Raw genomic sequence first — 22,440 nt, 5'->3', positions numbered from 1 at the left:
CCCCACAAAGCATGTCCCCACCTGACATCAGTCATAAAGGCATAATCTCAGTGCTCCCTCCCGCCCTATCCTTCCTGCAGGTGACATGGTTTTGTGCAGACCTCCGAGGTGTGCCAGGCCTCTTATTTCTGGGTATGTAGAGTGTAGCTAAGCTACTTCCTGGTGTCATTGTCTCAGCATCCATTTTGTTCGGCCAAGCGGCCTGCAGGGGACTTTACACTGACATCCACTTCCTCATGGAAGTACATGCCCTAGATTACAGCCTGAAGAGTCACAAGCAAATGTAAGTTCCTGACAGGACTTCCTAAAGGCCCTTGTAATGACCCCACCATTCAGCACCCTGTGCGGTACTTAATAAATGTTAATCTACCAGTCACAACACAGGAGACTGTTGAGTAGCACAACTTGCCTTCCAATGGCATCGACCTCTCCACGTTGCACTCAGTCACCTTTATAAATAAAGACCCTGGCGCAATTCAAAGACATGTCCTGTGTTTAATGATTTGGTCTTGATTCCTATACTGATTTTGTCAGGACACCCTAAATATCTGTATTCAGGTTTTTATAATACGTTACTAAAAAAGTCAGTAGTTAGGAACTTGATTAGTTACTAGCACCTTCTGTAATTTTTGCTCAAACTTCCCACTTAAGAGCAACCAGAGAAAGTCAAATATGTACACTTAACAAATCACACAGGATCCCCACTTCTACTTACCCACCCCCACCCTGCCACTGCACCCTCACACCAGCATCCTACAACCAGGGCACTCCTGAAACCTTACCTTTTTTCCATTACAGAGCATTCCCCCTCTTCTGTGTGCCTCTAACTTTCTCCCAAAAGCAGGAGATGGTAAACACACAGATATTATTTATAAAGATTAGAACAAAACTCACTGGAATAGAAAAAAGAAAAACACTAGAGGGGCACCTGGGTGGCTCAGTCAGTTAAGCGTCCGACTTCGGCTCAGGTCATGATCTCATGGTTTGTGAGTTGGAGCCCCGGGTTGGGCTCTGTGCTGACGGCTCAGAGCCTGGAGCCTGCTTCGGATTCTGTGTCTCCCTCTCTCTCTACCCGTCTCCTACTCCCACTCTGTCTCTCTCTCTCAAAAATAAACACTTAAAAAAAAGCTTTTTTAATTAAAAAAAAAAAAAGAAAAAAACACTATAAAAATTGATGAAAATAAAAAGCTGGTTCTTTCAAAAAATTATTGAAATTGATAACTTTAGGTAGGTCAAGAACATAAGAGCAACTAAGGAAACCAGGTATGAAGGGGAAATATGGTTACTGACCCTGCAGAGATTAAGAACATCATAAGGAAATATCATGGGCAACTTTACCCATCAAATTTAAACAATTTACAGGAAATGTACAAATTCCTTAAAAGATGATTAAATATGACATAAGAGGAAAATCTAAAGAGAACTACGGGTAATAGTAACTGAAAATCTTCCCACAAGGAAATCCCAAGCCCAGATGCCTTCAGTAGGGAATTCTACCATTTAAAACAAGAAATGCCACTAGTCTTCACAAATCCTTCCAGAAAATAAAGAAGAAACATTTCCCAACTCATTCTATGAGGTTAAGATTCTTTTGATCTCAAAGTGAGATAGAGACAACACAAGAAAACTACAGACCAATTAACCCTTATCTATAAAGATATCAGATACATGAAAATTATCAGAAAAGGGCATCTGGGTGGCTCAGTAGGTTAAGCATCTGACTCTTCATTTCGGCTCAGGTCATGCTCTCACAGTCATGAGATTAGGCCCTGCACTAGGCTCCATGCTGGGCTTGGAGACTGCTTGGGATTCTCTCCCTCTCTCTCTAATCCTTCCCTGCTCATACATTCTCTTTCTCTCTCAAAATAAATAAACATTAAAAAAATGTATGAAAATTATCAGAAAATCTGATTTTGCTGCATATCTTGAGAATATTACATCATGAGCAAGTGGGATTTGTCTGGGGAATGCAAGATGGGTTGATTTAACATCTGAAAATTAAAATTAATGGAATACACCATATGAAGAGAATAAGAGACACACACACACACACAAAAAAAAAACACCACATACATGATCATCTCAACAGATGCAAAAATTGAAACTCAGAGCCCAGAAATAGGTCAACACAAATACCATCCACCTATCTCTGACAAAGAAGCAAGGACAACTCCATGGAGAAAGGATAATCTTTTCAAAGTGTGGTGCTAGAAGTGAAAAGCCACAAGTAAAAACAATGAATCCATATACAGAACTTTCACTTTTCACAAAATTTCACTCAAAATGGGTTATAGATCTAAGTTTAAAATACAAAACTTTCTGACCACTAGAAGATACCATAGGAGAAAACACGTGACCTTATGCTTGGTGGTAAATTTTGAGATACGACATCAAAATCACAATTTATTAAGAAAAATGGGATAAGCTGCAGTTGATTAAAAAAAATGTCTTCATGGGGCGCCTGGGTGGCTCAATTGGTTGAACATCCAACTCTTGATTTCGGCTGAGGTGGCGATCCCAGGGTCATCAGATGGACCTCAATGGAGCCTGGCTTCAGGCTCCGTACTGTGTGTGGAGCCGGTTTAAGATTCTCTCTCCCTCCACCCTACCCTGCTAGTGCGCTCCCTCTCTCTCCCTCCCTCTCAAAAAAAAAAAAAAAAAAAAGTCTTCTCCATAAAAGACAAAGTTAGGGAAATATGAAAAAAAGCTCAACATTTGTCATTAGAAAAATGAGATGGGGCGCCTGGGTGGCTCAGTCAGTTGAGTGTCCAACTTCGGCTCAGGTCGTGATCTCACAGTTCATGAGTATCAGCCCCGCATCGGGCTCTGTGCTGACAGCTCAGAGCCTGGTGCCTGCTTCTGAGTCTGTGTATCCCTCTCTCTCTGCCTCATCCCCACTTATGCTCTATCTCTATCTTAAAATAAAAGAAACACATTAAAAAAAAAGAAAAATGAGATAAAAAACAACAAAATTTTAAAAATTACATTCCATTATGTATCTACTTGAATGGCTAAAATCGAAAATAATGACATCATCAATGCCTGGAAACAAAAACTCTTATTCTTGCTTGTGGAAAATAGTAATAGCACAGCACTTCCGGAGTGCAGCTTGGCAGTTTCTCATAAACCTAATATACTGTGACCATGGAATGCGGGAATCATGCTTCTTGGCATATACACAAACGAGCTGAGAAAATACGTTCACACAATAACGCCACTTGGATGTACAGCATGTTTATGCATAAATGCCCAAACCTGTAATCAAGATGTCTTTACAAAGGAAAATGAATAAACAAATTTTGGTACATTCATACAAGCAAGATTACTCAGTGATTAAAGAAAATATGCTATCAATTTGAAAATACATGGGGCGCCTGGGTGGCGCAGTCGGTTAAGCGTCCGACTTCAGCCAGGTCACGATCTTGCGGTCCGTGAGTTCGAGCCCCACGTCGGGCTCTGGGCTGATGGCTCAGAGCCTGGAGCCTGTTTCCGATTCTGTGTCTCCCTCTCTCTCTGCCCCTCCCCCATTCATGCTCTGTCTCTCTCTGTCCCAAAGATAAATAAACGTTGAAAAAAAAAAATTAAAAAAAAAAAAAAAAAAAAAAAAAAAGAAAATACACAGAGGAAACTTAAATGCATAATACTAAATGAAAGAAGCCAACTGGAAAGGCTACGTGGAGCAGATGATTCCAACTGTAGGACATTCCAGAAAAGACAAAACTGTGGATAATAAAAAAGATCAGATCAGTGGTTACAGAGGGAACAGACAACCCAGGATGGGAACAAATATTTGCAACCTATATATCCATCTGCTGCAGGGTTAGTCTCCAAAATCTGTAAAACTCCTACAACTCAATGATAAAAAGCTAACAACTGGATTAAAAAAAATTTTTTTTTTAATATTCATTTATTTTTGAGAGAGACAGACAGAGTGCAAGCAGGGGAGGGGCAGAGAGAGAGGGAGACACAGAATCCGAAGCAGGCTCCAGGCTCTGAACTGTCAGCACAGAGCTCCACGCAGGGCTCGAACCCATGAAGAAGATCATGACCTGAGCCTAAGTCGGAGGCTTAACCGACTGAGCCACCCAGGCGCCTCTAATAACTGGATTTTTTCAATGGGCAAAGGATTTGAACACACATTTCTCCAAAGACATACAAATGGTCAACAGGTATATGAGAAAATGCTCGTCACCACTGATCATCGAGTAAATGCAAATCAAAACCGCAATGAGCTATCGCCTCACATGTGACAGGACAACTATCAGCAACAAAGCAAAACACAGTCTTGCCAATGACGTGGGAAAGCGGAACCCTTGTACACTGTCGGTGGGACTGCAAAGTGGTCCAGCTGCTGTGGAGCACATGATGGATGTTCCTCAGAAAAACTAAAAACAGAGTTACCATAGTGGATATCAAAGTCATAATAATAATACTAATAACAATAATAAAAGTAATAAATCCGAGGACTTGGAGAAACTGGAATCCTGCGCACTCTTGGTGGGCATATGAAATGGGTACAGAAATATGTAAACAGTTCTGCAAATATTTACACTAAACCAGCACTTTCACTTCTGAGTATTTACCTATAAAGAACAGAAGGGTCTCAAACGGTCTCAAAGGGACCTTGGTACACTCACGCTCATAATATTATACGTAACAATCACTGCGCTAAGTCCTTTTCCAGTGTGAACTCTTCGATGCCCAGGAGCGTGGAGCTGCATCTCAAGAACTTCCCAGGATGGCTAAACTCCAAAGGACTTTCTTTGTTCAGTGTGAATTCCCCAGGGTCTAGTGAATGTGAACACCTAAGGAATCTCCAACACGCCTAAGGCCGTTCTCCTGTGTGAACTCACGCAACTGAGGTTAGAGCTATACTTAAAAGCATTCCCACATTTGGGGCACTCAGAAGGCCTTTTTCCAGGGAAACTCTCCTGTTTAATGAGATTGGCATACACCCCTGGAATTTTCCACCTAAGGCCTTTATCCAGTTTGATTCCCTCAAACAAATTTATGTTTGAGGAAGAAGGCGTTCCTATAGTCACTGCACTCATACAGCCATTCCCCAGTGTGGGTTTTCTCACAATCAACAAATATACATTTGTAGCTGAAGCTTTTCCCACATTCACATTTCTAACAATTTTGTCCACTTTTTTTTTTTTTTAAATAAGCTCCATGCCTAAGGTGGGGATTGAAGTCCCAACCCTGAGATCAAGAGCTGCACGCTTGGGTGGGGCGCCTGGGTGGTTCAATCAGTTAAGTGTCTGATTTCAGCTCAGGTCACGATCTCATGGTTCATGGGTTCAAGCCCACCGTTGGGCTCTGTGCTGACAGCTCGGAGCCTGGATCCTGCTTCGGATTCTGTGTCTCCCTCTCTCTCTCTCTCAAGAATAAATAAACATTTAAAAAAAAATTTTTTTTTTTTTATACTTGTATGCTCAGGGCACCTGGGTGGCTCAGTCACTTAAGCGTCTGAGTCTTGATTTCAGCTCTGCACTTCACTTCAGACTCTGCACTGACAGCTCAGAGCCTGCTTTGGGTTTTCTCTCTCCCTCTCTCTCTGCCCCTCCCATGCTCTCTCTCTCTCTCAAAATAAATACATAAACTTAAAAAAAAAAAAAAAAAAAAGAGTTACATGCTCTGGGGCGCCTGGGTGGCTCAGTCGGTATTTGACTATTGATTTCCCTCATAGTTCATGGGATCAAGCCCCGTGTCAGGCCCTGTGCTAACAGTGTGGAGCCTGCTTGGGATTCTCCCTCCCTCCCTCCCTCGCTCCCTCTCTCTCTCTGCCCTTCCCAGGCTCAATCGCACACATGCTCCTGAGCACACGCTCTCTCTCAAAATAAACTTAAAAAAAAAAAAATAAAAAAAAAGAGTTGCATGCCTTACTGACTGAGCCAGCCAGGTGCCCCAATTTTGTTCACTTCTAAAGTTCTCTGCACCCACCGAGTCCCTGTGCTGTTCCCACTCACTATGAAGGGCCTGCTCTTGGAGCCCACCTGGGCTGCCTATAAATCCCTTCACATTTTCAATGCAGATACAGATTCTGTCACGTAACCTCTACAGTTCTTCACAAATGAAGGCCTCCCCTCATCACTCCTGGAAAGTTCCGCTCTAATCTGATGCTTTTGGTGCTGGCAACACTCTCCCCCACAGGCGTACAGGCCTTGCTCGGGGTGTATACCGTCCTGTTCAGCCAAGCGCAAAAGGTCTTTAAAGAGTGAGCTACACGTCTCACAGGGCTGGGCCTCCTGGACGGACGGGCCTGGCTTTGGAGTCCTGACCTGTGATGCTCCTACAGAAACACTGTGCCCTGAAGGGGCCTCCTCGTCCCGGGCTCCATGCCAGCAACCTGTAAACAGAGAAATGCTGGTCAAGCGCACGCTGACCTTGTTGGGACGAGGCAGCCTCATCGGGAATGTGTGTTGGACACGCCCACGGATGAGGCCAGAGTACTGCTCATGGGCCAGGGGGACTCGAGACAGTGAGGCCTTCTGTGCAGAGCTCACCCTGGCCAGCGTCCATGACAGGACAGCCCTGACTCTGGGCAAGGACACCAGGGAGAGGTGAGTGCAGGGAGGAGAGGCGGACTCCCTAACTCTCCCTCTGCAAATGACTTTCAACAAGGCCATGGCTGCCGGTGACTGGTGAGCCCTGGGTAGAAGACTGTGTCCACACCCAGAAATGTTCAAGGACCATTTAAGGGTATGTGCAGACTTGCAGGCCATCTTAAGCATAGTTGAAGTCTTGGAGAGCCCTTCAAGGAGGCAACAGAAGGGAATGCGTGACAGGTGGAGGACACAGAAAGGAGCACACGGGGGACACCGAGAGCTGGAAGTCAGAGTAGAAATAACAATGCGGAAGAAAGGGTGTACATGAGGTGTGGACACTGACCCTGGATCAAAAGTGGGGGACACCAGTTTCCCAATGTGATTTGAATCCAGCTTCAACATACACCCTCACAGCTCTGATGTACTAGGCCCACGTCTGGCTGAGCATGTCCCATCCAGCCCTCAGGCACACAGGGCCATCCCTCTTACTGAAGGTGACCAGCTACGTGCGACCCGGCAGAGATCAGAGCTCGGGGAAAGACGACGCATGCCCACAACAACCCAACCCATGCCTTCCTACATTCCAGAATTACAAGAGCTTCAGAAGAGGGTCCTGCAGAATCAAGCCAGGGGTCTGCACAAGTAATGACCGTATTTGTGGCTGAGATTACTGGCACGTGGAGGCCCCCAGAATCATAAAGAGAGGGGATGACCTCGGGCACAGAAGTTGCACTCATCTCGAGAGAGTAACGAGACAAGGGACAGGAGAGGCCACGGCAGTGTCCCTGACAGACTTTATGATTTCTGACTCCTAAGCCATACTTTTTGAGGCTTCAGGGCAGCGGAGAACGGGGCACGTGGGGAAAGGTGGTACAGGGCTCACAGCCCAGCCCTGCACCCACAACAAACGTGCCAGGAAAGGAAACAGTACCCACAGCCTTGACAAGATAAGCCCCGATGAGCCCTGGAGGGAGAGGGGGACAGAGCAACGCCCAGCTCAGGAGCACATCTGAGGGCCTTACCTAGTCATGCACGAAGTGCAGAGCTCTCCAGCATCACACGGCAGTACAGGCATCAGAGTCTCATCGAGGAGGCCCCACTCCCCCTGGGAGAAACATCCGGCAGAGACCACACAGCCCTTGGCAATCGCGCCAGTTCAGTCCATGCAACCTCTGCGTCTAGGGTCTTCAGTCCTCCCCCCACCGCACCCTCCCCGCACTGTCCCAAAGCGGAAGAGGTGCCGGGCCAGCTGGCACTGGGCCCGCTCACTCCCTCTCACTGTGTCTAGCACAAAGTAAACAGGTGGAAAGGGAACAGGAAAGCAAGTGCTAAGCTCTGGGCCAAGCACGGGGGAGCCCCACCCCTTGGGGGTCTCGCAGATCTGGCCTCGCAGACAGCCAAAGTCCGAGTCATCTGTCTGCCATAAATGACCAGCACGGGACCTAGAGCCAACCACTCACACTCCTCCTAGGCTGCTCGTCACTGTATGGACTGTACCTCCCGCACGTCTCCCATCCCTCCCCTGATGTACCTATTCCCACCCGCTGTGGCTCGCGCTCCATGCATTTCCATGCTATGGTTAAGAGGCCACTGGGCACGTGACATCCAGACAGTGCACGACAAACGCACTCGGCAGTTTTCTTCCCCAGATCACCAGTCTCCTAGGACCAGAAAGCACCTGGCCCTGCTCCTTGCTTCACCCTCACCCTCCAAAGTCTACATGAGGACCTCACAGACCCTCGGCCTCTCATCCTTCTGTGCCGCAAATGCTGTCCATTCTCTCCACTCGGAGCCCAGCTATGCGGAGACCTTCACCCCGATCGTTTCAACATTCTGGATTCTGTGCCAGGACACCCCTCCGAATCCTACCCCGTCTGTTCTCAGACAGGAAGTGATCCATATACTCCAGCACCGAATTTAGACCCTGAGTCTGGTGAAACCACAGGCTTTCCAGACCCAGGGAAGCAGAACAGTAGGGGCAGAGTCTCAGGAGAACGGGAGTGGCGCTGGGAAGTGGGGTTCCTGGGCTCCAAACTAGGAGGGGCTGTGATGGGTCCAAAAGGAGCCCTACCAGACTTCCTTGAGGAGCAGTCTAGGATGTCACAGAAACGTTCACAGGGGCGCCTGGGGGACTCAGTCAGTTAAGAGTCCGACTTCAGCTCAGGTCATGATCTTGTGGTGAGTTCGAGCTCCTGTGCTGACAGCTCAGAGCCTGGAGCCTGCTTCAGATTCTGTGTCTCCCTCTCTCTTTGCCCCACCCCTGCTCATGCTCTGTGTGTGTGTGTGTCTCTCTTCAAAATAAATAAACATTAAAAAAAAATTAAAGAAATGTTTACAAACCCATTCTTTCAAAATGTGTGAATCACAGCAAATTTCTAAAGGACACACCAATCATACATCATGGTGCCAACTAGGGACCATGAAGGCTGGGACACCCCTCACATACCTCTGCAGGTGCCAGAAGCATTCCTGCCGATGCCACGGGGCCCTAGGAGAGGGAGGCCAAGAGTAAGAGGTAAACAGGACAGGATTCTACAGCCTGGGTTACACTGCAGCCTCTGCCCTGCGCTGGAGCAAGCTGACCTGAGCCAGAGGGTCTAAGTGCAGCTCCCGGTAGCTAAAAGCTGTCTCTTACCTGCTCTGTGAATCTGAGGAAGAACTGAACCTCCTTAAATCTCAACGCTTTATCTGTAAGACGTGGATAAGAAAAGGGCTGATGTTGGTATCAAATATAAGTAATACATGCTATGTATGAACTGTATGGGCCACATGATAAAGTTTCGGACACATGTCTAATACAAATGAGGAAGCAGGGTTTGAAACGTGTTTAAAAATATTTTTTAGGGACACCTGGGTGGCTCAGTCGGTTAAGCATTGGACTTCAGCTCAGGTCATGATCTCACGGTTTGTGGGTTCCAGTCCCACGTCGGGCTCCATGCTGACAGATCAGAGCCTGAAGCCTGCTTCAGATTCTGTATCTCCTGCTCTCTCTGCCCCTCCCCTACTCACACTCTCTCTCTCTTAAAAATAAACATTAAAAAAAAATTTTTTTTAACTTTAAATGTATTTTAAATGTTTATTTATTTTTTGAGAGAGAGAGAGAGAGAGAGAGAGAGAGAGAGAGAGAATGAATCCCAAGCAGGCTCCTCAGTGTTAGCGCAGAGCCTGACACGGGGCTCAAACTCATGAACCAGGAGCTCGTGACCTGAGCAGATATCAAGAGTCAGACGCTTAATGGATTGAGCCACCCAGGTGCCCCGGGCTTGAAACTGTAAATGTTCCTACTTTTAAAGGTTTCAAAAGGACACCACATATAGTTTTCCACTGTAAGCAAATACACATAAACGAACATTTCAGCCAATCATAAACGGTTTGCACATCCAAATATGGATATGAATACGTTTCTAAGCGGCCCTCTATGGACATCTTACAGGGGCATACTGGTTACCTGGTGTCTAAATCAATAGCTATTTCATACCTACTTACTTGAATGAGTTGTCTGGAGGAGCTAAGCAGGCACGTAAGCCACCTGCCTGCTCCCTAATCCTCTCAGGGATGAACTTGACGGGGGGTCCTCTACTGTAGCAGTGGACCATTCCTCTCGCCTGGACAGGCGAGGGCGGCCCGGCAGGGGCAGGGCCCGCCCCAGGCCCCAGCTCCGCTAACCTAGCTTTCATTCCACAGGAAGTGACCCGGAGGGTATGGTGACTTGCAGGGCAGAGTCTACACAAGCTCACACTTTTGTGTCTACACACACAACTTCTGAACCACCCCACCTACTACAGACACAGTCCAGAATTTCTCCTAGGGCAAATCCGCACCCTCGTGAAGAACGCATGGAGGCCCAACTCCTTCGTCTCATCCAGTGTCAGCCCCTCCCTCCCTCCCCAGAGCCCTTCGGAACCCTAACACTCACCCTCCTCATCCGGATACCCAGCACCACGAGGACGCCGCCGGAAGTCCCGCCCCAGGCAGTGCGCACGCGCACAAGCGTGTCCGCATTCATTGGCTCACTTGGTCGCCACCGCGCGGCGCCTTCTGGGTAGTGTAGTTTGGGAGCCTGTGGAGCGCACGGCCTCAGAATGAAGGTCCTCCCAGACTTTGGGGATGAAGAGCCAGAACGTGAGCGGCGCCGGGAAATGGAGCTCCGGGGCTGTAAACTGGGAACGGCGGCAATGGGGCTGTAAGGAGCTCTACCGGATGTCCTTGGGATGCAGTCTAGGACGTCACAGATATGTTTACAAACCCATTCTTTCCAATTGTGTGAATCGGAGCAAATTTCCAAAGGGTGTATACATACAGTGGACACCGTATACCATCGTGTCACTTGGCGTCCGCTCATCCTGGTCAGTTCTCTTGTCAATACACGTAGACTGAAACTTTGCAGTCATGTTTATGGCCTTCAGTAGGTTTGGTCAGGGACAATAAGAAAAGACCCCAGACATGGTCATGACAGGAAAGTGAGAAGAGAGATATCAGGAGAGGCACTGGTTAGAAAGGGTGACGCTGTACCTTCTTTCCACTGAAAACATCTTTCCTACCTGTATATCAGTGATTGTGTTCCAAGATAGTAAGAAACATTATTATTCATATAATACTTATTACTCCGTATGTGGAATATGTTTCTCTCCTTTTAAAGTCTAAAGCTAGGGGCGCCTGGGTGGCTCAGTCCGGTTGTGTCTGACTTCGGTTCAGGTCATGATCTCGCATTCTTTGAGTTCCAGCCCCGCGGCAGCCTCCGACCCTGGAGCCTGCTTCAGATTCTGTCTGTCTGTCTGTCTGTCTGTCTCTCTCTGCCCTTCCCCTGCTCATGCTCTGTCTCTGTCCCAAGAATAAACATTAAAAAATAATAATAAAGTCCAAAACTTATCTGAAGAGAAAAGCGACTTATCATACTACATTTCTTGCCAGGACAGGGTGTTCTATTCTAATAGTCCAACCATATGGCAAAGGGAGCAACTTATTACCGTTGTAAAGGTTTAGGAATCCATGATCCTTTATCCCTGTTGGTAAGAGATTTATCATTTCCGATGGAATTGCTGCCCCAGTACCAGCAATGGGAGTTGAGATGATCTCTGCAAAACACCTGTGATATAGTAGTTACTGAAAGCTATTAATAATGATTACTTTTCAAAGAAATCTAATATAAATAGTTATAGAGAAAATGATCTGTGACAGGTGAAAAAATGTTAGGATCTCAGTGAAGATTGAGCCAGAGGCAGTGAAGTTGGAGAAGTCAGAGAATGAAGCTGAACCTACAACTGTGCTGAAACCTGGACCACACTCAGGGTTTGATCTCCAAAATGCGGCTCTTTTTGAAATTTGAAAACATGAACAGCTAGTAGAAATATTTGGTAGTAGAAATAATTACGGTTTCTGGAAATATATAAATGAATAGGGAAGCTGTATTGTCATGTGCTGCTCTAACAAATATTCAATAATCACCATTTGGGTTTTAGACACAAGAGCAGATACATAGGACGTGGGGAATAGGGTTGCTCTGTGTATACTGTGCATGTCCTGTATTAAATGACTTTGTTCTGGGTCCTGTATTTATCTTGTAAAGAGATCATAAATCCTATATTTGGGTTTTTTTTTTTTTGTTAATACAAGAAGTGGCATTTAGAGCTATGTCTCTCCTACTCTACTTAGCAATGAAAACACAAAATGACAGCACTTGTTGAAAATCAACCCCCCACAAATAAAGGACACCAGTCTTATGGTTCTTTATATATTTTGGATATTAATTCGTGTGTGTGTGTGTGTGTGTGTATGTGTGTGTGTGTATGGCAAACATTTTCTCTCAGTCCATAGGTTGCCTTTTTGTTTCCTTTGTTGTGCAGAAACTTTTTAGTTTAATGTAGTCCCACTTATTTTTGCTTTTGTTTCCTGTGTTTTTGATATATATATATATATATATATATATATATATATATATATATATATTTCTAATACCAATGTCATGGAGCTTTCTCTTTGTTTTCTTATAGCTTACTGTTTCAGATCTTCTGTTTAAGTCTTTATTTCGAATTGATTCTGGATATGGTATAAGACATGGGTCCAATTTAATTTTTTCATGTGGATATCCAATTTTTCCAACATCATTTAATAAAGAGTCTATCCTTTCCCCCACTGGATATTCTTGGTGCCTGTCAAAAATTAGTTGACTTCATTTGTGTGGGTTTACTTCTGGACTCTCTCCTGTTTCACTGCTCTATGCGTCTGTTTTTATGCCAGTGCTTTATTGGTTTGATTAGTGTAACTTTGTAGTGTAGTAGAAGGCAGGAAGTTTATAGCCTGCAGCTTTGTTCTCCTTTCTCAAATTGAGGTAAGTGTCTTTTGTGGTTCCATAAAAATTTTAGGATTTTTAAAAAAATTTCCGTGAAGAGTGTCATTGGAATTTTGATAGGGATTGCATTCAATCTGTAGATTACTCTGGGTAGAATGGACATTTTAACAAATTGATTCTTCCAATCAACAAACATGGGATATCTTTCCATATATTTGTGCCTGTGGCTTCTTTCATCAATATTTTATAGTTTTCAGTGTTCAGATCTTTCACCTCTCTTGTTAAATTTATTCTGAAATATTTTATTCTTTGTGTTGCTATTGTGAAGGGGATTGTTTTAATAACTTTTCTAGATAATTTATTGTTAGAGTTAAAAATGCAGATTTTGTATGTTGATTTTGTATTCCTAAACTTTACTGAATTCATTTATTAGATTTTACAGTTTGTTTTGGTACAGCCTTTCAAATTTTCTACATTTAAGATCACATTTCATCTGCAAACAGAGACATTATTCCTTCCTTTCCATTTTGGATGCCTTTCAATTATTTTTCTTGCCTAATTGCTCTGGTTAGGACTTACAGTACAATGCTAAATACAAGTAGAGAGTGTCTTGTTTGTAATCTTAAAGGAAAAGCTTTTGGCTTTTCAACATGGAGTATGATGTTACCTATGTGTTTTTAGTATATGTCTTTTTTTTAATATTAAGGTAAATTTCTTATCTACTTAATTTGTCACAAATTTTTATCATGAAAGGATGAAGTTTGTCAAAAGCTCTTTCTGCATTGAGATGAGCCTATGATTTTTATCCTTTGTTAATGTGGAGTATTACATTTACTGCTTTATATAAGTTGAGGCATCCTTGTACCCCAGGGATAAATCCAATTTAATCATAATGTATAATTCTTTTAAGGTGCTGCTGAATTTGGTTTGCTAGCATTTTGTTGAGTTCTGCATTTATATTCATTAGTCTCCAAATATTTAAAGTTAAGAGAAACTTCTGCCTGAGTTGTTGAATTGCTATATTGTACCCCTGAAACTAACACTGTATGTTAACTACACTGGAATTTTAAAAAAATGTTTTAATTGAACAGAGAGGGGCACCTGGGTGGCTCAGTCAGTTAAGTGTCCAACTTCGACTCAGGTTATGATCTCATGGTTCTTGAGTTTGAACCCCGCATTGGGCTTTGTGCTGACAGTTCAGAGCCTGGAGCCTGCTTCAGATTCTGTGTTTCCTTCTCTCTCTGACCCTCTGCTGCTCATACTCTGTCTCTCAAAAATAAACATTAAAAAATTTTTAATTGAACAGAGAAAGTTCTGCCTGGAAGTAGAAGATGGAAGTGAGTGTTGTTACCAAAAGTGTTGGTTTGTGAGGGATTTATTCTTGCCAGCTTCAACCGTACTCAAGGGGCAAAAATTAAGGCCTGAACTCAATCTTATCCTCAGCATATGACTGGACAGATATTCCCCCAGTGGATCATAGAGGAAGGATTTTAGGAACCAAAAAAGTAAATCCATTATAAAATTTACGATATAAACCACTTAAAAGTATTTTTTAGAATTGATTAAAAGTTATAAGGTATGCATATAAATTTTATTCAAAAATAAAAAGGACAACAGTAGAGTCATAGAAGTTAATGAGGATTTCAACTCGAAATAACTATAGGGGCACCTGGGTGACTTAGTCTGTTAAGTGTCCAACTCTTGATTTCGTTTGACTCAGGTCATGATCTCACATTTTGTGAGATTGGGTCCCATGTCTGGCTCTGCACTGACAGTGTGGAGCCTGCTTGGGATTCTCTCTCCCTCTCTCTCTCTGCCCCTCCCCCGCTTGCAATCTCTCTCATCTTGGAAATCAGTTTGGCCAATTCGTAAAAAGTTAAACATTCATCAATGATCAACACTCCACTCTCAGGTATTTACTTATATATGAATGTTCACAGTTCTTTTGGTAATTGGAAACACTGGAAGCAACCTACATGTCCATTAATAGATAAACACACTGTGGCACATATGCCCAATGGAATATGACTCAGCAATAAAGAGGAATGAATGCAATAGGGATAAATCTCTAAACAGCCACACAAGGATATACTTTGGGATTCCTTTTATGTAAAAATGTAAGGAAAAGCAGTCACATAACAGTATACTGCAGGATTCCAAGAACATAAAAATTAAAGAAATGCAAATTAGTTTATAATGACATAAATCAAATTAACAGATTCTCCCACATTCATTGCACTCATAAGGCATTTCTCCATTGTTGGAAATCTGCCAATGTTTAACAAGGCCAGAGATGTAGGTAGAGATGTCCCCACATTCGCAGTTCTCATAAGGACTCACATCAGTGTGAACTCTCTGTTGTGTAATGAGACTGGAGTTGTAACACAAAAATTTCCCACATTAGCTGCACTAATAAGGCCTTTCTCTGCTGTGATTTGTCTGATGTCTAATGAGTTTGGAGTTGCAACTAAAGGATTTCCTATGTTGCTGCACTCATCAGGCCTTTCTCTAGTGTGAGTTCTCTGGTGTCTAATGAGTGTGAAGCGGTACCTAAAGAACTTCCCACATTTGCCACACTCATAAGGCCTCTCTCCAGTGTGGACTCTCTGATGAATAATGAGCGAGGAGCTGTCCATAAAGAATTTGCCACATTCTCTGCACTCATAAGCCCTTATTCCAGTGTGGATTTTCTGGTGCTCAACAAGTTTATGTTTGCGGCTGAAAGCTTTCCCACATTCACTGCACTTATAAGGCCGCTCTCCGGTGTGGATTTTCTGGTGTTCAACAACTTTGTCTTTGCGGCTGAAGGCTTTCCCACATTCTCTGCATTCATAAGGCTTTTCACCGCTGTGGATTTTCTGATGCTCAACAAGTTTATGTTTGCGGGTAAAGGCTTTCCCACATTCAAGGCACTCATATGGCCTCTCTCCAGTGTGAACTCTCTGATGTCTAATGAGCGTAGAGCGATTCCTAAAAAATTTTCCACATTCACTGCAACCATAAGGCCTTTCTCCTGTGTGGATTTTCTGGTGACCAACAAGTTGGGACAGTCTAAGGAAAGCCTTCCCACACTGGCTGCACTCAAAAGGCCTCGGCCTGGTGTGAATACCCTGGTGGTCACCAAGGCCAGGTATCCGTGTAAGACATCCTCCACATTTTGCGTTCTCATAAAACTGACCTTCATTGTGGCCTTTCTGGTGCTGATGGAGGTGGGACTTTCTAAGGAAGGCCTTCCCACACTCTCTGTACTCATGACGCTTTTCTCCAGTGTGGATTTTCTCATGGTCAACAAGTATATGTTTATGACTGAAGATTTTCCCACACTGAGTACATTTATAATAATTCTGTTCATTTTGAAAGTCCTCTCCACCAGGTGTGCCCCAGTGTGACCGTCCTACAAGCTGAGGAACCTGCTGTTGGAGAAGGCCTGAGCTGGCTGGGAAGTCCTTCCCATCTTCACTGCACATAAAGGTCGTCTCTGCCATGTGACCTCTGCAGTTCTTCACAAATGAAGACCTCCCCTCATCACTCCTGGAAAGTTCCGCTCTAATCTGAGGCTTTTGGTGCTGGCAACACTCTCCCCCACAGGCGTACAGGCCTTGCTCGGGGTGTATACCGTCCTGTTCAGCCAAGTGCAAAAGGTCTTTCAAGAGTGAGCTACACGTCTCACAGGGCTGGGCCTCCTGGAAGGACGGGCCTGGCTTTGGAGTCCTGACCTGTGATGCTCCTACAGAAACACTGTGCCCTGAAGGGGCCTCCTTGTCCCGGGCTCCATGCCAGCAACCTGTAAACAGAGAAATGCTGGTCAAGCGCACGCTGACCTTGTTGGGACGAGGCAGCCTCCTCGGGAATGTGTGTCGGACACGCCCACGGATGAGGCCAGGGGACTGCTCACGGGCCAGGGGAACTTGAGACGGTGAAAGGAAGGCCTTCTGTGCAGAGCTCACCCTGGCCAGCGCCCATGATGGGACAGCCCTGCCTCTGGGGAAGGATACCAGGGCGGGGTGAGTTCAGGGAGGACAGGGGGGTTCCCCAACTCTCTCCTCTGCAAATGACTTTCAACAAGGCCACGGCTGCCAGTGACTGGTGAGCACTGGGTAGAAGACTGAGTTCACACCTAGAAATGTGTGCTTGCAACACGGCAGCTGGTGTTTAGAGACTATTTAAAGATAGGTGCAGCCATCACAATACCTCAAGGGTAGGTCATATGTCAAGTGTACTGCAAAGTGAGCAGAAGTGAAAGGATAATGGAGGGAAGCCACAAAAGTGGGGGAGCTGGGAAGTGCAAGGTTAGAAATGATGACAGGAAAGAACAGGTAGAAATAAGGTATGACCACGCTCCCTGGCATCACACGATGGTAAAGCCAGCTGTGACAACACACCCATTCCCAACTCTGCAGCCCCAGGGCCATTTCCTGTAGCTGGTGATGGAGTAAGGTCCAGGCTGTCAGGCACCAAGGCCCCTCCACCTCTTCAAGATGAGCACTTACATGGGACCTGGAACGGGCCACCCTAGATGAAACACAGGAAGACAGAGTAGACTGCACGGCCCCCAGAGTCAGTGATCCAACACATGACATCCCACATTCTAAAACCAAAAAAACTCAGAGGAGGGTCTCACAGAACCAGTGGTCTCTACGAGTAGAGAGCACGTTGGTGGCTGGAAGTTCCAACACAGGGGTGCCCCTAAGAAACGTCAGCAAGGAGGGGAAGGCCTTGAGCACAGAGGCTCCGTGCTTCTGAACAGAATAACCTGACCAGGGACAAGCAAGGCCACTGGGATTTCTCAGACAAGCTTGGAGCAGAGGTGCACGCAGCCCGGACCTGGCCCCCTTAAACCTGTGATTGTGGGAAAGCCAGAGCTCCTGACCCCGAGGGAAGGGGAAAGCCGGAGCTAAGCCCTGGACGCTGGAGTGGGTGCGAGGGCCTTACCTAGTGATGACAAAAGTGCAAAGGTCTCCAGCATCACACTGTGGTACAGGCGTCTCTGAGCCTCATCAAGGAGCCCCCACTCCTCCTGGGAGAAGCACACGGCCACGTCTGTAAAAACCACAACCCCCTGCCAAAACAGGGAGGCTTCTTCAATCGATGTGCAGCTTCTCTTTCCGGAATGTTCATACTGCCACCTCCTTCCATCCCCTCCTTGCCCTTGCCCTCCACCCCGACTTCCCAGTGTGGAGGAGATACAGGGTCTGGTGGCACTGGCACTTCCCTTGTCCTCACTGCCACTGATTGCTGTGTCCAGAAAAACACAAGCGAGGAGGGTGCAGGAAAGCCCCGCCCAGGCTCTGGGCCCGCAGTGGGGGCTCTCTGTCTCTTTGAGCAGTAAATTATGCTGAGGTCCCCCAGATCCTACATCCCGGCCAACACAACTTGAACTTACCTCTCCCACATAAGCGCCCCTCCTCCTCCTCCTCACCTGCCCATCATTCTTGGTCTGAACCTCTCTCCATATCTGGTCCCTCCACTTCTGCAACTTGGTTACTGAGACCGCAGCCCACTCTGCGGGTAATTTCTGTGCCTTCCCAACACACCGCTGTTGCACATAGAATCCAGACAGGAGTGTGCAAGTGGAATCAGCATCCTATTTTGCCCCGTCCTGCCCCAGAAACCCAAGTTCCCCGGTGCCAGGGTCCTTTTGTGGTTCTCCCCACGTGCCACCCGTGTGTACTCCCCCTCCCAAACCTAACGTGAGCACCTCACAGACTCCCAGCCCTCTGCTGCATCATCACTACCCTGCTGTCCTACAAGCAGTCACAGCCTGCCTTTACCTGACCTGCATGTGAAGTCCAGCGACACTGAACTCCGCACCCAAGGCCCAGCAATGCTCCTGGCTGCTTCATTTTAACCTCAACTAACCTACCAGGTCTATCAGCCTCAACGAAGCAACACAGGCCTGACCCAAAGTCACCACCAAACACTGAGGACTCCATGGAAAGATCATGCGCCCTGGCCTGATCTAACTAACACCTGACCTCCTTCGTGGAGATGCTTCAACACCTACTGCACACCCCTGACCCCTCGGAAGCCTTCAGACTCCTCACCTGTATCCCACACGGGCACGCCCCCCACAGCTACTCTGCTTTTTCATCTGCCTTTGTGACGTCCACCACCACCAACCAGGCTCCCAGAAGAGATTCAAATCTCCTTCTTCCCCTTCCTGCTTCCACACCCTAATGATGGCCCCTCTGGAAACTAATGCCCGGCTATACGGCAGTGCACATGCCGGCCACTGTCTCTGGCTGTCTGCAACCTAGAAGCCTCCCCTGAACTCCAGACCTGTGCGTCCGACTGCTAAGTGGGTGCCTCTAGTCGGGAGTCTCTGGACCATGTGACATCAGTGGCAAAACCTGACTTCCTATTCCAACTGACTACTGACTTCCCCGTCTCAACTGACAGGACATCCATTCTTCCAGAGAAAGCCAAAATCCTTGGGGTTGCCCCTGACGCCCCCTTCCATCTCGTCCCCCCACACCCTTGCTCGCCACATCACTGAACATGGGCTACTCCATCTGGAACACATCCGGAAGGCAGCTGGTCCTCCACCTCCACAGCCACCAGCCCTGTGCAGCCATCAGCAGAGGTCACCTGCGCAGTCCCAGGAGGCCCCCCACTATCCCCACCTTCGTCAAGGGGCTCATGCACACTGCAGCTGCACACAGCCTGTGAAGATCAGGTCACCTGGCTCCTCAGCTCAGAACCTTCTCCTACTTCCTTCAGATTAAAGGCTCACCACCTCAGGCTATAACTGTGGACCTGGTAACTATATGCCCCCCAACCCCATATTCCCACTGTAGGTAAGAGCCTCGCAGTTCCCTGATCATTCCAACTCACTCTCACCCCCATCACTTGAACGTTCTGGATCCTGTGCCCAGGACACCCTTCCACATCTTACCCCATTGGTTGTCACACATGGGCAATGCTCCATAGAATCCAGGGATGAGTTCAAGACCCTGGGCTTTGATGAGACCACAGGGACTTTAGACCCAAGGGAGGGAGAAAAGGTGAGCAATCTCAGGACACCATCATTCTTTATATGGGAGTGGCAAAACCATCAGGGGGACAACTGGGGTGTCCTCCAACTGTCACATCCTCCATGCACCTGTACAGGATCCATAAGCATTTCTGCAAATGCCATGGGAACCTGTGGGAAGAGGGAGGCCATGAGAAAGGGGCAACCATGGTAGGCAACCAACAGACTGAACTGGACCCCCACTACCCCTGCCCTGCCCTGGAGCAAAGTGCTCCCAGCCTGATAACCTAAGCTCTCAGCCCCTCTGACGTCAGTGCCGCTCTTACCAGCGATGTGGTTCTGTAGGAGGAATGAACGTCCCGAGCCTCAATTCCTGGCCCCCACCTCACAGAGCTGATAACAGTATTAAACAGAACTGATGCACACTAACTACCCACAGAGTTAACAAGCCTGTATGTTTCCATTGCAAATAAAGGACAGGGTTCATAAAATTTGGATTAGTGTTATCTCTGCTTGCGATTTTCAAAAGATGTGTTATACATCGTTCTGTTGTTAGCAAATACCACAGATAAATTAACTTTGCAATTTTCATAAAGTGTTGTTGCTCTTCATTTATCGAATGCATTCGTTTCTAGTTTCCATGTATACATATTTACATAAATGTTGGTTAGCTGATGTCTCAATAAATGTTTCATACGTTCCGAATTTAATGAGTTGTAGGGAGAGTCTGAGCGGGCAGCTCAGCTACTCTTCCTTTCAGCAAACAAGCCTACCTGCTGCGTGGCCCCCTGCAGGGCGCTGGCAGGACCCCTTGACTGGAGCACTCCTGCCTTCCTCTTGCCCCCAAGGGTGGAGGTGGTGAGAGAGCAGTGTCCTCATCTGGGACCCAACTGCTCCACAAGTCTGGCTATTTCTTTGTCCCACAGGGACTGTCTCCCAAGATCATCTGACCTGCAGGACTGAGAGTCTCTACCTCCGTCTCCACCCAGGCCAACAAACTTACCACATCCAGGCATTCTTTTCTAGACCCAGGTCAGAATACCTTCTACATCAGGTACGCTCCTTTAGGGAGGGAGCATCAGGGATGCTGAATCCCCCGGGGCACTCCACGTCTCAGCCCTCCTGACGCTCACTGCAGAGCCCACCAGTAATAACGACCTTAAGACCCCCTCCTTGGTCGGGTCCTCAGGCCAGGCTCTGGAGCAGTGCACACCCTCCACACCTCGGACAGCTCCAGCCCAGCTCCCTTCCCCGTCCTCCAGACCCTCACTTCTACAGACCCACGTCATGTCTCCACCCTCAGATATCTCAGCATCAACATGTCCAAACCGAACTCATCATCTCCCCGAAACCTGCCCGCTGGGCTCGCTTCCCCACCTCCGTTCTCTCAGACGTTCAGGCAAGGAAGCCCTGACCTGGTCCTTCACTCCCCACTTGTGCTCACAGCTACAGGCGACGCAGCAGGAAACCCCGTCGGCTCTGTTGCCCGACTCTGCAGAATCTCCTCGCATCTCCCTCCACGGCCACCGCCCTGGCCCAACCTCCACCATGACTGCCCGGGGTGGTTCCTCAGCAGCCTCCCCGTCCCGCTCTCCCCTATCCTAACCTATCTCTGGGCGCGCACCTCCCACCCCCGCCCTGGACCCCTGACCCCGGAAGATCCCAGCCGCGCATGCCGCGCCTGCAGGCGACACTCCGCCCCGGCCCCTGGGCCCCCGGCGGGCCCTCCTACGCCCCATCGCAGGGGGGGGACCGGGACCCCGAACCAGGACGCGCTCTGCTCCCGCCCCGGGGGCCTGACTGCTGGGAGCCGAGCGGGCGGGGAGAGGAGGGGCGGGGCGGGCGGCCGAGGGCGCGGGGGTCGCAGCACCCACCTGCGCCGGCTTCACCGGCGCGGCCTCGGCCTCCGACCAGTGGGAAGAGCGGGGCGGGACGCGGCGGACGACCGGGCGGGGGCGAGGGCGCCTCGCAGCCGCCACTGCGGCGGGAACAGGCCCTCTTTTCGCGCTTTCCATTCACGTCGGTCGGGACTGAGGATTCCGGACGCACTAAGCCACGGAACAGTCCCGGGAACGACAGAGAACTCAGACACCACAAAGGCGCCCCCGGAAGTCCCGCCCCCACGAGACGCGCACTCTCGAAAACGGCCCTTGGCTACGCCGCACAGGCTTCCGGGTAGTGTAGTTTCAACGCCGTTATTGCGCGGATTCAGGACGTAGGTCGTTCCTGACAGATTAAAGGCCCTGAAAGAGTATGAGGAGCTCTGGGAAATGGAGTTCCGTGTTCTTCAGGGGATGGGGCTTGCTGCTTCTTAAAGGGCGATACCCAGCTGTCCTCGGAGTGCAGCGTAGGGCGACTCAGAAATGTCCAGGGGCCTGTTGTTTCAGACTCCGTGAATCATAGCACATTCCCAAAAGGCTGCACATAGGAAGGGACACAGCATGCCGTAAAGTTCCTCGGCGTCCCCTCGTAGCTCTCAGTTATCTTGTTGCTTGCAAGGGACGTGTACACTGACTCTTTGGAGTTCCTTTAATAGTTTCGATAAGAAAGCTTTCAGACAGGACTGTGATGGGGAAGTTGGAGGAGGGATGTCAGGAGGCACTGAGGTAGTTAGAGTGACGATGGGGGCG

The 22,440-nt window shown here is 47.6% G+C and overlaps 1 protein-coding gene and 1 long non-coding RNA gene across 2 annotated transcripts; both read right to left on the bottom strand.

Annotated features, from left to right (window-relative positions):
• Positions 1–5,072: 5,072 nt before the first annotated feature.
• On the bottom strand, positions 5,073–10,401 carry LOC147573890 (uncharacterized). The gene is made up of 2 exons (XR_015245113.1): positions 10,035–10,401; positions 5,073–6,349 (listed from the first exon to the last, which is right to left on the bottom strand). It is a non-coding gene; the product is annotated as an uncharacterized LOC147573890 (long non-coding RNA).
• Positions 10,402–14,926: 4,525 nt separating this feature from the next.
• On the bottom strand, positions 14,927–21,924 carry LOC112850957 (uncharacterized). Its single transcript, XM_086690838.1, is given in 5 exon segments — positions 14,927–15,314; positions 15,317–16,621; positions 17,770–17,896; positions 19,733–19,981; positions 21,685–21,924. Coding segments are annotated over 4 exon segments (1,533 nt in total). The 5' UTR covers positions 19,766–19,981; positions 21,685–21,924; the 3' UTR covers positions 14,927–15,246.
• Between the last annotated feature and the right edge of the window lie 516 nt (positions 21,925–22,440).

The sequence above is a fragment of the Puma concolor genome, chromosome E2 (genome assembly GCF_028749965.1).
Source record: "Puma concolor isolate L17-30 chromosome E2, mPumCon1.1.hap2, whole genome shotgun sequence".
Lineage (NCBI taxonomy): Eukaryota > Metazoa > Chordata > Mammalia > Carnivora > Felidae > Puma > Puma concolor.
The sequence above is the reverse complement of the archived record's forward strand: the minus strand, read 5'-3'. Positions and strand labels throughout refer to the sequence as shown.